The 12,491-nt window shown below is 34.1% G+C and overlaps 1 protein-coding gene across 5 annotated transcripts in view; it reads right to left on the minus strand.

Moving 5' to 3' along the window:
* GRM5 (glutamate metabotropic receptor 5) overlaps window positions 1–12,491 on the minus strand; it is a 667,058-nt gene that overhangs the window by 642,013 nt on the left and 12,554 nt on the right. For all 5 annotated transcript variants that reach the window (XM_020993806.2, XM_020993803.2, XM_020993804.2 and 2 more), the window contains exon 2: window positions 1,857–2,733. In XM_020993806.2, coding sequence (XP_020849465.1) covers window positions 1,857–2,535 — 679 coding nt within the window. In that variant the 5' untranslated portion in view covers window positions 2,536–2,733. The remainder of the gene's footprint in view (window positions 1–1,856; window positions 2,734–12,491) is intronic.

A 12,491-nucleotide genomic window follows, 5' to 3' on the forward strand; every position in this document is an offset into this window, starting at 1 on the left:
CACTCCCTTACTTGCTATGCCTCAAAGTAACTTTACCAACTATTTGAATATATATATGTAAGTATGTGTTTGTGTATGTGTATATATATATATATATATATATATATATATATATATATATATATATATATATATATATATATATATATATATATATATATATATATATATATAGTTTCACATTCCTACCTTTACAATTTTATTTATAATGCTCTCTGCAACTGGAATATTGTACCACCATTTGTCCTGTCACAATGATACTTAAACTTCAAACCTCATTCAAATGCCATCTTCTTCCTGAAGTTATCTCTAATACATTCAGGTAGAAGTTGTCTCTTTTTCCAATGAATTCCCATAGTATTATCTTTCTGCCCATTTATTAGCTCATCACACTCTATACTTTCTTGTAGCTTGAGTACCAACCTTATTTATCCTATTAGACTGCAAGCCTCTTCAGAGTAACGATCCTCTCACTCATCTCTATATCCTATCTAACATCTAGTATTGTTATTTGAACAAAATAGCCACAGTAAACATTTGCTGATTTAATCAATGAATGAATAGGAATAAATGGATGAAGAGGATCTTACTATATGATTTTAAATTACGTGTATTTTAGTCATGATCTTTTCTATGGCATGATATATGTAAGATTCCAAATAAATTAGAACTTCAAATAATTCATATTTTTACTCAACATGCATTTTGAGAAAAGTGGCAACTGATAAAAAAAAATCTCACACACAAACAAATCTCACTTGACATTTGACATTTTCTTTCAAAATCACATTTTCAGAGTATAAACTGTTCTTACTAAAACTTTATCCTAATCTCCTGCAACTTTCCGATCAGAGGTTCTTAAACATTTTGTATGGATCATGTACCCCTTATTAATCTGGGGAAACTTATTGGGACTCTTCATAATAATGTTTTTAAAAATATAAAACAAAAAATGGTATTGAAAAATAAACTAATTTTATGAAATACAGTTATTAAATGATTAAAAATGTCAATTTTTCATGGATTTCAGGTTAGGAACCCTTTTTATTTAGCTGCATACATGACTAGACAATGATGAAACCTAGGTAGATTCATAATCCCAACACCATGTAAAGTGTTTCATTATCATAGGAACATTATAGTCCATATACTGTATTTGCTAAGGTAGAAAACTGGATTACAGCTTTTGAAGTATTTTCAGTAATAAGAGTTGAAATAGAATGGGTTTTTGGTTAGCTAGGAAATTCAATAGACCAGTACCCTACTTCCTCAAATATTCAATTTCTTTTTGATCAGAGTTCCTCTACACTACTTTTCCATAACACAAACTGTCATAAAGATTCCTACCACCAGCAGCAGCAGTAGCTCTGATGTATTATTCCTGAGACTTGATCATTTTCTCCTCATTTTCATTCCTTCCTTCCTTACTTTAGTCTACTACATATATTTTACATTAAATGTTAAATAGATTGCAACAACCTTCAAAAGGTCAGGTCTCTTAGCCTCTTGATGATCTACCATAACCTAGATTACTGGTAAATCACCTGTTCAGTTAACATCATCATGGGATGGGCATCCTGGTCAGAATAAACTTGCTTTGCTCTTCATTCTCTACAGATCATTGACATTAAAATTCTGCCTATGACACAAAGTAATTCTAATCAACTTTAAGTTGACACTATGGAAAACTAAAATGAATGCTACTTCTAATTTTTTAAACTTTACTTAACATCCATACAGCTGAGTCCAAGCCAGAAGAGTAAACAGTATTTAAAGTTACCAATATTATAAACAGGAAGGCTAGACATTGTCAATGACTTAGAAAGGTATCATCTCTTGATACTGTAAAAATTTACCTTCTGTGTGCACAGCAGAAACATAGGTCCAGTTGTATCTTTTCACGATGTCCACCATGGCCCGAGCCTGTTGGGCATCTGATGGCACTACCCTCATGAAATACTTGAACAATGTTTTGTCACTTAAGTCCATGCTTGTGGCTGAGTATGCTATCTGAGGTATATTGAAAAGCTGGAGCAAGTTCTGGACCTGGATCGCCACAGAGCTAGAACCAGGGCCAATCACCCCAACTATGGGTTTTTTTGAGCGGAATGGAGTGGAGGAGCCATCAACACAGCGCACCAACCCCTCTTCCTCTTCTGAAGAAATGAGTGAGTCCCTTATGAACTCTATGCTCTGCTCCAGGGCCACAGCAGAATGCCAGCAAGAATCCCTTATTTCACAGCCTAATGTAATATTAGGCAACAGTGTTGGGTCTGAATTAATCCTCTCCAGGGTATGGAGCATGGCCTCCACTCTCTGAATGCCATATTGTTCCCTAACCTCTCCACATTTCCTCTCATGGACCTTGTCCACAGTAGGTTGGTGGTGGACTGAAAATAAAGCCCCAATGATGATATCACCAGGCATATGAGCAACCACTCTCCTCTCATTGGACTGTGCAGAAACCAGAAAGCCAGCATTCCTACCAGCATCTTCCTTCAAAAGCAGGACTGCCAGGAACAACAAAAGGACCATTTTAAGAATGTTTCAAGCCAGCAGAGGTGACATGTTGTAATAAAATGCTTTAAAGATATAGTCAATCAAAATGCTGGATAAAATGTGTAGAAAATCTAGGACTTAACCATCCATTTCCATCTGTTGTCTAAAGAACCTCCATAGTTTCTCAGGGCACCAACTATGTAGAATCAGATAGAGGATCATAATCTTCATAGCCTGAAACAGAAAAAAATAGGCCTTTAGCTTTGACTATGAATATACATTACTGATTAGGTCAACTTTCAGTTATTAATGATCATGGAAATAAAGGCTCAGAGATGGCAGTGGCATTTTGGAAAATCCAAAAGAATAATAAATCCAAATCCATATTAACTTGTCTTTAGGTAGTGGGGTAGATAATATGTGATAGTCAGGAAGATATGAACTCAAATCTGGCCTCAAACACTTACTAGCTGTGTGACCTTGGCCAAATTACTTAACCTATGTTTTCCTTAGTTTCCTCATCCTTAAAATGGGAATAATAACCACAGTATCTCCCTCTCAAGGTTGTTATGAGAATCAAATGAGATAATAATTGTAAAGTGATTAGCACAGTGCCTAATAGATAGTAAATATTTTATAAATAGTATCTATTATTCTGAGCATTCATTGACATAGAGCAAGGAGAAGAAGCCTGCTCTTACGCTTAGTGATATGGAAAGAGTGGGATCAGGCTAGGAGTAAAACTATGGCATACTTAATAATTATAATAACTAGCATATGGAGAGCCTTTATAGTTCACAAAGTGCTTTCACAGATGTAATTTGATTGTACCAACATCACTGTAAGAGGCAGAGCAGCTGTTATTCACATTTTAAAGATGAGGAAACTGAGTCAATCAAGGTGAAATAGTCAATCCAGTTGCACATAGCCAGTAAATCCAGGGCTAGGCCTCAAATCTAGACTTCTAACTCCAAGTCCATTAATACTTCCACTATGCTACACTATTAGGTAAACTGTACAGTGTGTAATAGAGACATAACATACAATTATTTATGTACATGTTATGTATTCAAATGGATCACAGAGGACAAAATAGTGCAGAATAAGTACCTTCTGAGAGCCATGAAAACTGAAATCCTCAGAGGCTTTTCATGTCTGAGTTAGGACACGTGAACTATGAAGACAACTGTTCAACACTTAATGGTATTTCTGAAACAACAGCTTCTTAAAATTCATATAGTCTAACTTTTCAGGCCACATCAGAATTAGTGATACTATAAACATTTGATTTTAGTAACATCTTTCAAGTCAAGAATTTGGTATGGCCATTAATACACTTATCTACATCAGCCTAAATGGTGGGGGGAAAAGCAATTTTATCTTGTTAGACACAATCCAGTCCAATTTCTAAAAAAGTAGGGGCTGCCAATTCAGTAATTCACAATATTTAAAGACATTTTATCAAAAGTCTTTTGTGTGTGCGTGAGCACTGAATCTGGAATCTGGGAACCTTTATGTGGATCTCAGTTTTCCTACTTACTACCTTTGTGATACTGAGCAAGTTCTTCACAGTTCCAGGGCTTACTTTCCTAGACATAGTAAAAATTGAACTATGTGATATCTAATGTCCTTTTCAGTTCTAAATCGTAGGGTCCTCATTCTCTTTTATTCAACAATTTTAAGTTTATTTGAAATTATCTAACTATGAAGTATTCAAGATAGATAAAAAAAATTGCAGTGTTTGTTCACCAATGCCAGTGGTAACAATATGCAAACACTAGTTTTGACTTAACCTACATATCTAGGAATTCCTTTCTTCCCCTCAAAGCATCAATTAATTCTATAGCTCCCCAAAACAGCAGATTAAAACTGTATCGAATCACATTGACTACACACACAAAAGGAAAACCACTAACACATCTGGATGTTTCTAAACATCTAGATGGGTGGCAATATGTAGACCTGAAATTGACATTAACAAAATACTGAATTTTGACTTAATATGCAGGCATCGCGTAAACATGCCAGAAAAAAAAACAAATAAAGAAATTAAATGTGTCTGAATATATTTGTTTTCTTTTAGGCCTTATTTCTTCTTTCCCTTAAGCTTTCCTTCCATATATTTTAGGCCAAAGATATGTGTATATGGGTACAGTACTTATTTCCAAGGCAAATGTGAATGATTTCTCAAGCCAGACAACTGAAACAAAAAGAAGACACAAGTATCACTGGTTACTTCTGCAAATCTAGTTCATTATTCTAATACACACACACACACACACACACACACACACACACACACACACACACAAAACCCACCCCAATTCCCATAATATGTCTACCAAAGATATATAAAAGATCAGTTTTATTTGGTTTCTACATTCAATCTATGAATATCTTTAAAAAGAAGTATTTTAGATAAGATTTACAAAACTGAGACAAGTATATGTATATGTATATACATATATACATATACACACATATTACACACACACACACACACACACACACACACACACACATCTCTTTGCAACTATCTTGGACCAAATGAATCCCTCTGCATCAATTGACTTCAAGGAAGATGTAGCAATTGCTGACTGTGTGCAAGAAACTGTACTAGAATGTGGGGATACAAAAACATGATACAATTCAACATCCACCTTCCAGGAGCTCATTTTCCACTGGGTGTTGGTGGGGTGTGGAGGAGTAGGGTACATGCAAAGGCGGCAGCTGTAATAAAATGCCTTGCTGCTTTCTAGAACCATATTTTGTTTGGCAGGTAACAAACACAAATACAAAACTGCTATATTTTATTAGTACTGGCTTTCAGTCAATACTGTTATATATGGAATGGGTGGCAATATATAGCTATAAAGGAAACTCCATTACACAGATAAAATAGAAACCATATAATATGTAAATGTAACAGAGTTGGTATAATAGAAACAGTGCTTGCTGTACATATTTAGACGTACTAAATATCAACTCATGTACTTTGAAAACATTCATTTTTATTATGAAAATTTTAAATAACAATTCTAAGCCAATGTGGAAACAACTAGGTCTCTCCCTCAGCATTACATTTGTACAGAAATTATGCCCAAAATAACATGATTTTTTTTTACCAAGAGATCACCTATCCCAATATTCCCATAGTGGAAGGATTTTTTTTTGTGAGGAAGTAGGGAGACTTTACCTACTCTTTTTAACTCTTATAAACTGTCTTTCTTGGTTAATTTCTTGTATATTAATTTTATTGCATAGTCAACATATGGTACTACGTGCTAACACCCCACCTTTGTCCATAACAAAGAAAACCTTCTCCCACCTTTTCTTCTTATGAAAATGCTATCCAGAATTTAAAGCCAAAGAATTGTAGGATCTAATTGTTGAAACCAACTCTTGAAGCCATTTAGTCCAAACAACTTGAATAAGCAACTTTTCTTCAATATCCCCAACAAGTGGTTGTCCTTCTTTTACCTGAATATTCTAAGTGTTGGAGAACGTACAATCTCCTAAGGCATCCCATTTCACTCTCATGTAGTTAAAACTGTTCATGATTTTTTCTGTCCATAAAGCCAAAAGCTCCCTTTTTGTGACTTCTATCCATTGTTTGTAGTACTTCATTTTGTGGCCAAGCCGAATAAATCTAATCCCTCTTCCACATAATAATACTAGAAGTACTAGAAAGCAGCATCATATCTCCCTTAAGTTTTGTCTTCTCTAAACTAAACAGCCTCACTTCCTTTAAATTATCTTCATATAGAATGGTCACAAGATCCCTCCCCATCTGGAATGCAATTTTCTGAATGTTTTCTGGCTTTTCAATGTCCTTACCAAAATGTGTCACTGAGAAGTCAACACAAGTCTACAAGTGTGTTCTGAACATGGAAGAGAACAATAGGACAACACACTGTGTTTTTTGTAATGTAGTCTGATTATATTAGTTTCAGTAACTGCCATATTTCATGGTCAACAAAGACCTACTTGGACAATGCATCATCATGACGTGAAGGTAACCCCAAGTTCTGGGAACCTATGGCCATTGATTTTAAAGTCTAGGAAGTTATACCACACTTAAAGGTTTGAAATTGCAATCATAAAAAATACAGAAGGACTTAGTTTTATTTTTTTAATTAATTAAATTTGAGTTTTCAACATTCACTTCCATAAGATTTTGCATTTTAAACTTTCTCCCCCTCTCTCTCCTTACCCACTTGCCAGGAAGTCATGTAATCTGATATATGCTCTACATATGCATTCATATTGAATATGTTTTCATGTAAGTCATGCTGTAAAGAAGAATTAGAACCAATGGGAGGAATCATGAGACAGAAGAAAGAAAACAAAACAACAACAAAAAAAAGGGAACAAATAGCATGCTTCCACCAGCATTCAGACCCCAGAGTTCTTTCTCTGGATGTGGATGGTACTTTCCTTGATGAAGGATCCAGATTTATGAGATCTAGCCTAGCTAAGCATAAAGAAAGTCATCAACACCAGACTGGACAATTGATGTTCAATTTCTTGGCCTTGGCAACTGAAGAAAAACCATAAAAATAAAAATAGCTACCAGTCCAGTATTGGCACTTCTATTTCTTCAGTAATTATAGAAAAGGAAATAAAAGGATATCAATAATGATTGGTTTAGATTATCTATAAACTTTAACCAAACTGTGATCTCTTAATCTAGTGAACAAAGAGAATACATATTACTAGAGGAAAAAATGAATTGCATCCTTCTTGACTTTTTTCTGCAAATGAAAATAGAAGAACGTATATGCAGCCAAATGAAATGATGGTTCACAGATTCTCTTAACATAGGCAAATAAAAGTGTTGACAGATTTTAGTAAGCCCAAAGGTGATAAAAGACATATTTTCATGGAATATTGTATGAACTCACATTATACTGCTTTATGAAAGCAATGAAAATAATTGGATCATACACATCTTTTTATAGAAAATAGATAAGATCTACAAAAGAACAGATACTTCAAATTAAATCAACATATACTTTTATATGGAATCACTTTAGTACAAAATTAGGAAAAGTTGAAGACCACAAGAAATATATTCATAATAATGAAATGATTTTTTTTTCAAAATCAAGAGAGGTCAAAGCTTTGTGGACTACATAGAAACTTCATATTTACATATCATAACCTTTTTTCTTTGTAAAAGGAATCAGAAAGCACCAAAGTGACCACTTAATAACATCACAAAAGCAAAATTAACTACATTTTTTTAAAGAAAAGCAACAACTCATTAGTGATATAGGAGTTATTTCAGAATCAGCTGTCATGTATAGTCAGACCACTAATTTGTTAGAAGAAAAGAAAAAGCACAAATTTAGAAGAATAAAAATGAGAAAATGTATTTGATAGAACTAAAACAGCTCCCTTCTGATATATTCAAAGAGGTTATTGATGAATAAAATGGGATGTGGACAGAAGAAAAAAAGAAGACAAAAAAGAAACAATAATGCTTAAATACATTTAACAAATGCAAACCAATTACCACAACAAGGGGAACAAAAAAAATTTTGAAGTACCTTAGTAAAAAAAAAAGTTACTTGCCAAGAAAAGAGTTATTACAGTCAAGGACCACATGGACTTTGAATATAAACTCATTTGCAACAATTAAAAGGGAATGATGATGTAAAAATAGAAACAGTATGGTGTAAAACATCATCTCTTCCTTGAGAAGTTTGCATCCTTTTGAACCAACATTCTATTTAATATCTTAGGCAATGGGACCTTATCCTTCAATGAATTCTTTAATTCAGTATCCTACAAGGCACTTGGAAGACAATATCTGATATTCCCTTCCTTCTCAACTAAGACTACATGGGAACTGCCTTCCCATGGTTCCACCCTTTTTAATTCATCCAACTCACCTCATTGTTCACAATTCCAAAATACTTGTGTGCTATATCTCTGTTTCTACCTCCATAAGGAAAAATATCAATAATAAAGATGTTTTTTTCAAATGCTGTGGGGTTTTTTGTTTCATTTTGGTTTGTTTTTAGGAAATGGAAATCCTTTCCAAGGAGATTGGGTAATTGAAGTTCTACAATAAAACTCTAGCCAGTCTCCAAATTATTCTCTTTTATTTATAATACAATCTCAGTTCTAGTCTTCCAGGTTACCTGGTGATCTGTAGGCTCCCATAACCTTTTGCCTCTGTTTATCTCTTTTCTGATTGTCATAAAATGCTTTCTAACACATTTAACAGTTTAAATTTGTGAATTTCCACATAAGTGAATTTTTTTCTTTTTGTGAAATACATTCACACTCCCTTCTATATAATCTCTTATTTTTGAATGAGGTGTAGTTCTCCAGTGCCATATTTAATAATGAGTCATACCAATACTTTGTGTTCTTATAGATTCATATAGCTAACCTCTCCAACAATGTGGTATAGCCTTCACCCTCTGTGTCTATGTCCTACAATAAATCTTCCACAGGGGAACCATCCATCACACCAGGAAAAGAAGGTTTCTTTAGTTCTCTTGCCATTGCATGTAAATCAATTGAGCATATGGTCTGTCCTTTGGTTATCCCTCATTCTTGTCACATACTCAGTCTGCACTGCATTCTTTTCTTGTCACTGATCTCTCCAGTAAGATATTTATGCCACTTCTTTTATGCAGTTCTTCATTGGTAATATTTTGAAGCCAACTCCAATCCGTGATGAGCCTCTGCATTGTTATGTAGGCAACTTGAAATTTTAATTCATCAGAGAGTATTTGTACTCTGATGAATGTCCATATAATATCATCAAAAGAATATTATTGTTAAAAAAGATGAATCTTTCAAGGAGAAACTTAGGATTAAATATTGTAGTTTGGAAAGATAAATGTATTACTATCTACCTCCAGAGAAAGAACTATGGAGTCTGAATGCAGATCAAAGTATACTATTTTCTCTTTTTCTTTGTTTGTTCTTTCTCATGGCTTTTCCCTTTTGTTTTGATTCTTCTTTCACAACATGAGTAATATAGAAATATGTTTAATATGATTGTGCATGCATAGCCTATATCATTTTGTATACCATTTTAGGGAGGGGGAGAGAAGAAAGGGAGAAAATTTAAAACTCAAGATCTTATAAAAATGAATGTTAAAAACTAAGAATAAATAAATATTTTTAAAAAGATAAAATAAAGTTATTCCATTTTTCTTGTCTTTTTCAACTCATATTTCCTTAAAAATTAGAATGGAGCAAATGGAAGCTAATGACTTTATGAGAAATCAAGAAACAAAACAAAATCAAAAGAATGAAAAAATAGAAGACAATGCGAAATATCTCATTAAAAAAAACTAACTTGGAAAATAGATACAGGAGAGATAATTTAAAAATTATTGAACTATCTGAAAGCCATGATCAGAAAAAGAGCCTAGACATCATCTTTCAAGAAACTATCAAGGAAAACTTCCCTGATATTCTAAAACCAGAAGGTAAAACAGAACTTGAAAGAATCCATCAATTGCCTCCTGAAAGAGATCCTAAAATGAAAAGTGTCAGGAATATTAACCAAATTCCAGAGTTCCCAGTCCAAGGAGAAAATAGTGCAAGTAGCCAGACAGAAACAATTCAAGTATGGTGGAGCCACAGTCAGGATTTAGGAGCATCTATATTAAAGTATCAGAGGGTTTTAAATATGATATGCTGGAGGGCAAAGAAGCTAGGATTATAACCAAGAAAAATTTACCCAGCAAAACTGAGGGTAAAACATGGACATTCAATGAGATAGAGGAATTTTACTTTTTTTTGGTGAGGCAATCAGGGTTAAGTGACCTTCCCAGGGTCACACAGCTAGCACATATCAGCTATCTGAGACTGGATTTGAACTCAGGTGCTCCTGCCTCCAGGGCCAGTGCTTTTTGCACTGTGCCATCTAGCTACCCCTGAAACATTCCTCATGAAAAGACCATAGCTGAATAGAAAATTTGGCTTTCAAATGCAAATCTCAAGAGAAGCATAAAATCATAAACAGGAAAGGTAAATCATAAGGGGCCTAATAAGTTTAAACTGTTTACATTCCTATATGGGAAAATGATTTTTGTAACTCATAAAAGCTGTATTATTATTATTAGGGTAATTAGAAGGATATTATATAGACAGAGGGCACAGGGACGAGTTGAATACAAAGGGGTGATATCTAAAAATAAAATCAAGGGGTGAGAGAGGAACATACTGGGAGGAAGAGAAAGGTAGAGGTAGACTTCAATAAATTATCTCATATAAAAAAATATCTCACATACACTGGAGGGGAAGAAGGGGGAGATGAGGGAAAGTGAGTGAACCTTACTATAACCAGAACTGGCTCAAAGAGGGAATAACATGCAAATTCAATTGGGTATAGAAATCTATCTTACCCTACAGGAAAGTAGGATGGGGAAGGGAATAGAAGCAAAACACCTTTGAGGAAGGACATGGTCAAAGGAGAGATAGAATAGGATCAATGGTGGAGGGAAACCAGATGGAGGGAAATACAGTCATCAACAGTAACAGGGAAATAAAATGAAGCAAGTTTCTCTGATAAAGGCCTCATTTCCCAAACTAAATGAGAGAACTGAGACAAAATTGAGAAAATAAGAGCCATTCTCCAACTGATAAATGATTAAAAGATATGATCAGTTTTCAGATGAAGTAATCAAAGCTACCTAAAGCCATATAAAAAGTACTCTAACTCACTATTGATTGAAGAAATGCAAATTAAAATAATTATGAGGTACTACCTCATACCTATTAGATTGGCTAAAAGGACAGAAAAGGTAAATGACAGATGTTGGAGGGGATGTGGGGAAAATGAGACATTACTAGACTGTTAGTGGAGTTGTGAACTGTTTCAATCATTCTGTGGAGCAATTTGGAACTATGCCTAAAGAGCTATAAAATCATGCAAACCCTTTGACCTAGCAATACCACTACTGCTTCTACATCCGAAAAGAGATTAAAAAAAAAAAGGAAAAGGACCTATAAGTACAAAAATATTTATAGCAGCTCTTTTCTGGGGGCAAAGAATTAGAAATTGAGAGGATACCCATCAATTGACTGAACAAATTGTGGTATATGATTATGATGGAATGCTATTGTACTATAAGAAATGATGAACAGGATGCTCTCAGAAAAACCTAGAAAGACTTCCATGAGCTGATTCAAAGTGAAAAGTACTGTGTACAAAGTAACAGCAATATTGTAATACGATCAGCTGTGAATGGCTTAGCCATTCTCACCAATGCAATGATCCAAGACAACACTGAAGGACTAATGATGAAAAATGCTATCCACCCCCAGACAAAGGATTGCTGGTATTTGAATACATATTGAAGCTTATTTTTTCAACTTTTCTTGAGTTTTTTTTTAATCTGTGTTTTCTTATTTTTTCAACTTTTCTTGAGTTTTTTTATCTGTGTTTTCTTTCACGACATGAATATGTACAAATGTTTTGCATGACTATGCATGTATAGCCTATGTCAAATTTATTCCCTTCTCAATGGGGGTGAGAGTGGGGAGGGATAAAAAGAGATAATTTGGAACTCAAAATTTTGAGAACAAATGTTGAAAATTATTTTTGCATGTACCTGGGGAAGAATAAAATACTTAAAAAATGAAGTGGAAGGTAGCAGAGATGGATCTAGCAGCAGCATTGAGTTCCCTAATTCCACGACCAGTCCTGCCTCTGATTCTGGTTAACTGTGTGATCAAAGGCAAGTCATTCAGCCTCTCATACTCTCAGTTTCTCCATCTAGAAAGTGGGGATAATGATGAAAACACCACAAGTACCTATTCTCACATGGTTATCTAAGGTAGCTCAAAATGAGATAGTATATAGAAAGTTCTTTGCACACTTTAAATGCCACATAAATGCTTATTATCATCATCATCATCATCATCATCATCATCATCATCATGGCATCCCTAACAATTTATTACAGACATTATAAGAGAGTCATCATTTTTATGTGCATAAAACATATCTTCACTTA

This window comes from Phascolarctos cinereus, unplaced genomic scaffold (genome assembly GCF_003287225.1).
Source record: "Phascolarctos cinereus isolate Bilbo 61053 unplaced genomic scaffold, phaCin_HiC Scaffold_726;HRSCAF=1367, whole genome shotgun sequence".
NCBI lineage: Eukaryota > Metazoa > Chordata > Mammalia > Diprotodontia > Phascolarctidae > Phascolarctos > Phascolarctos cinereus.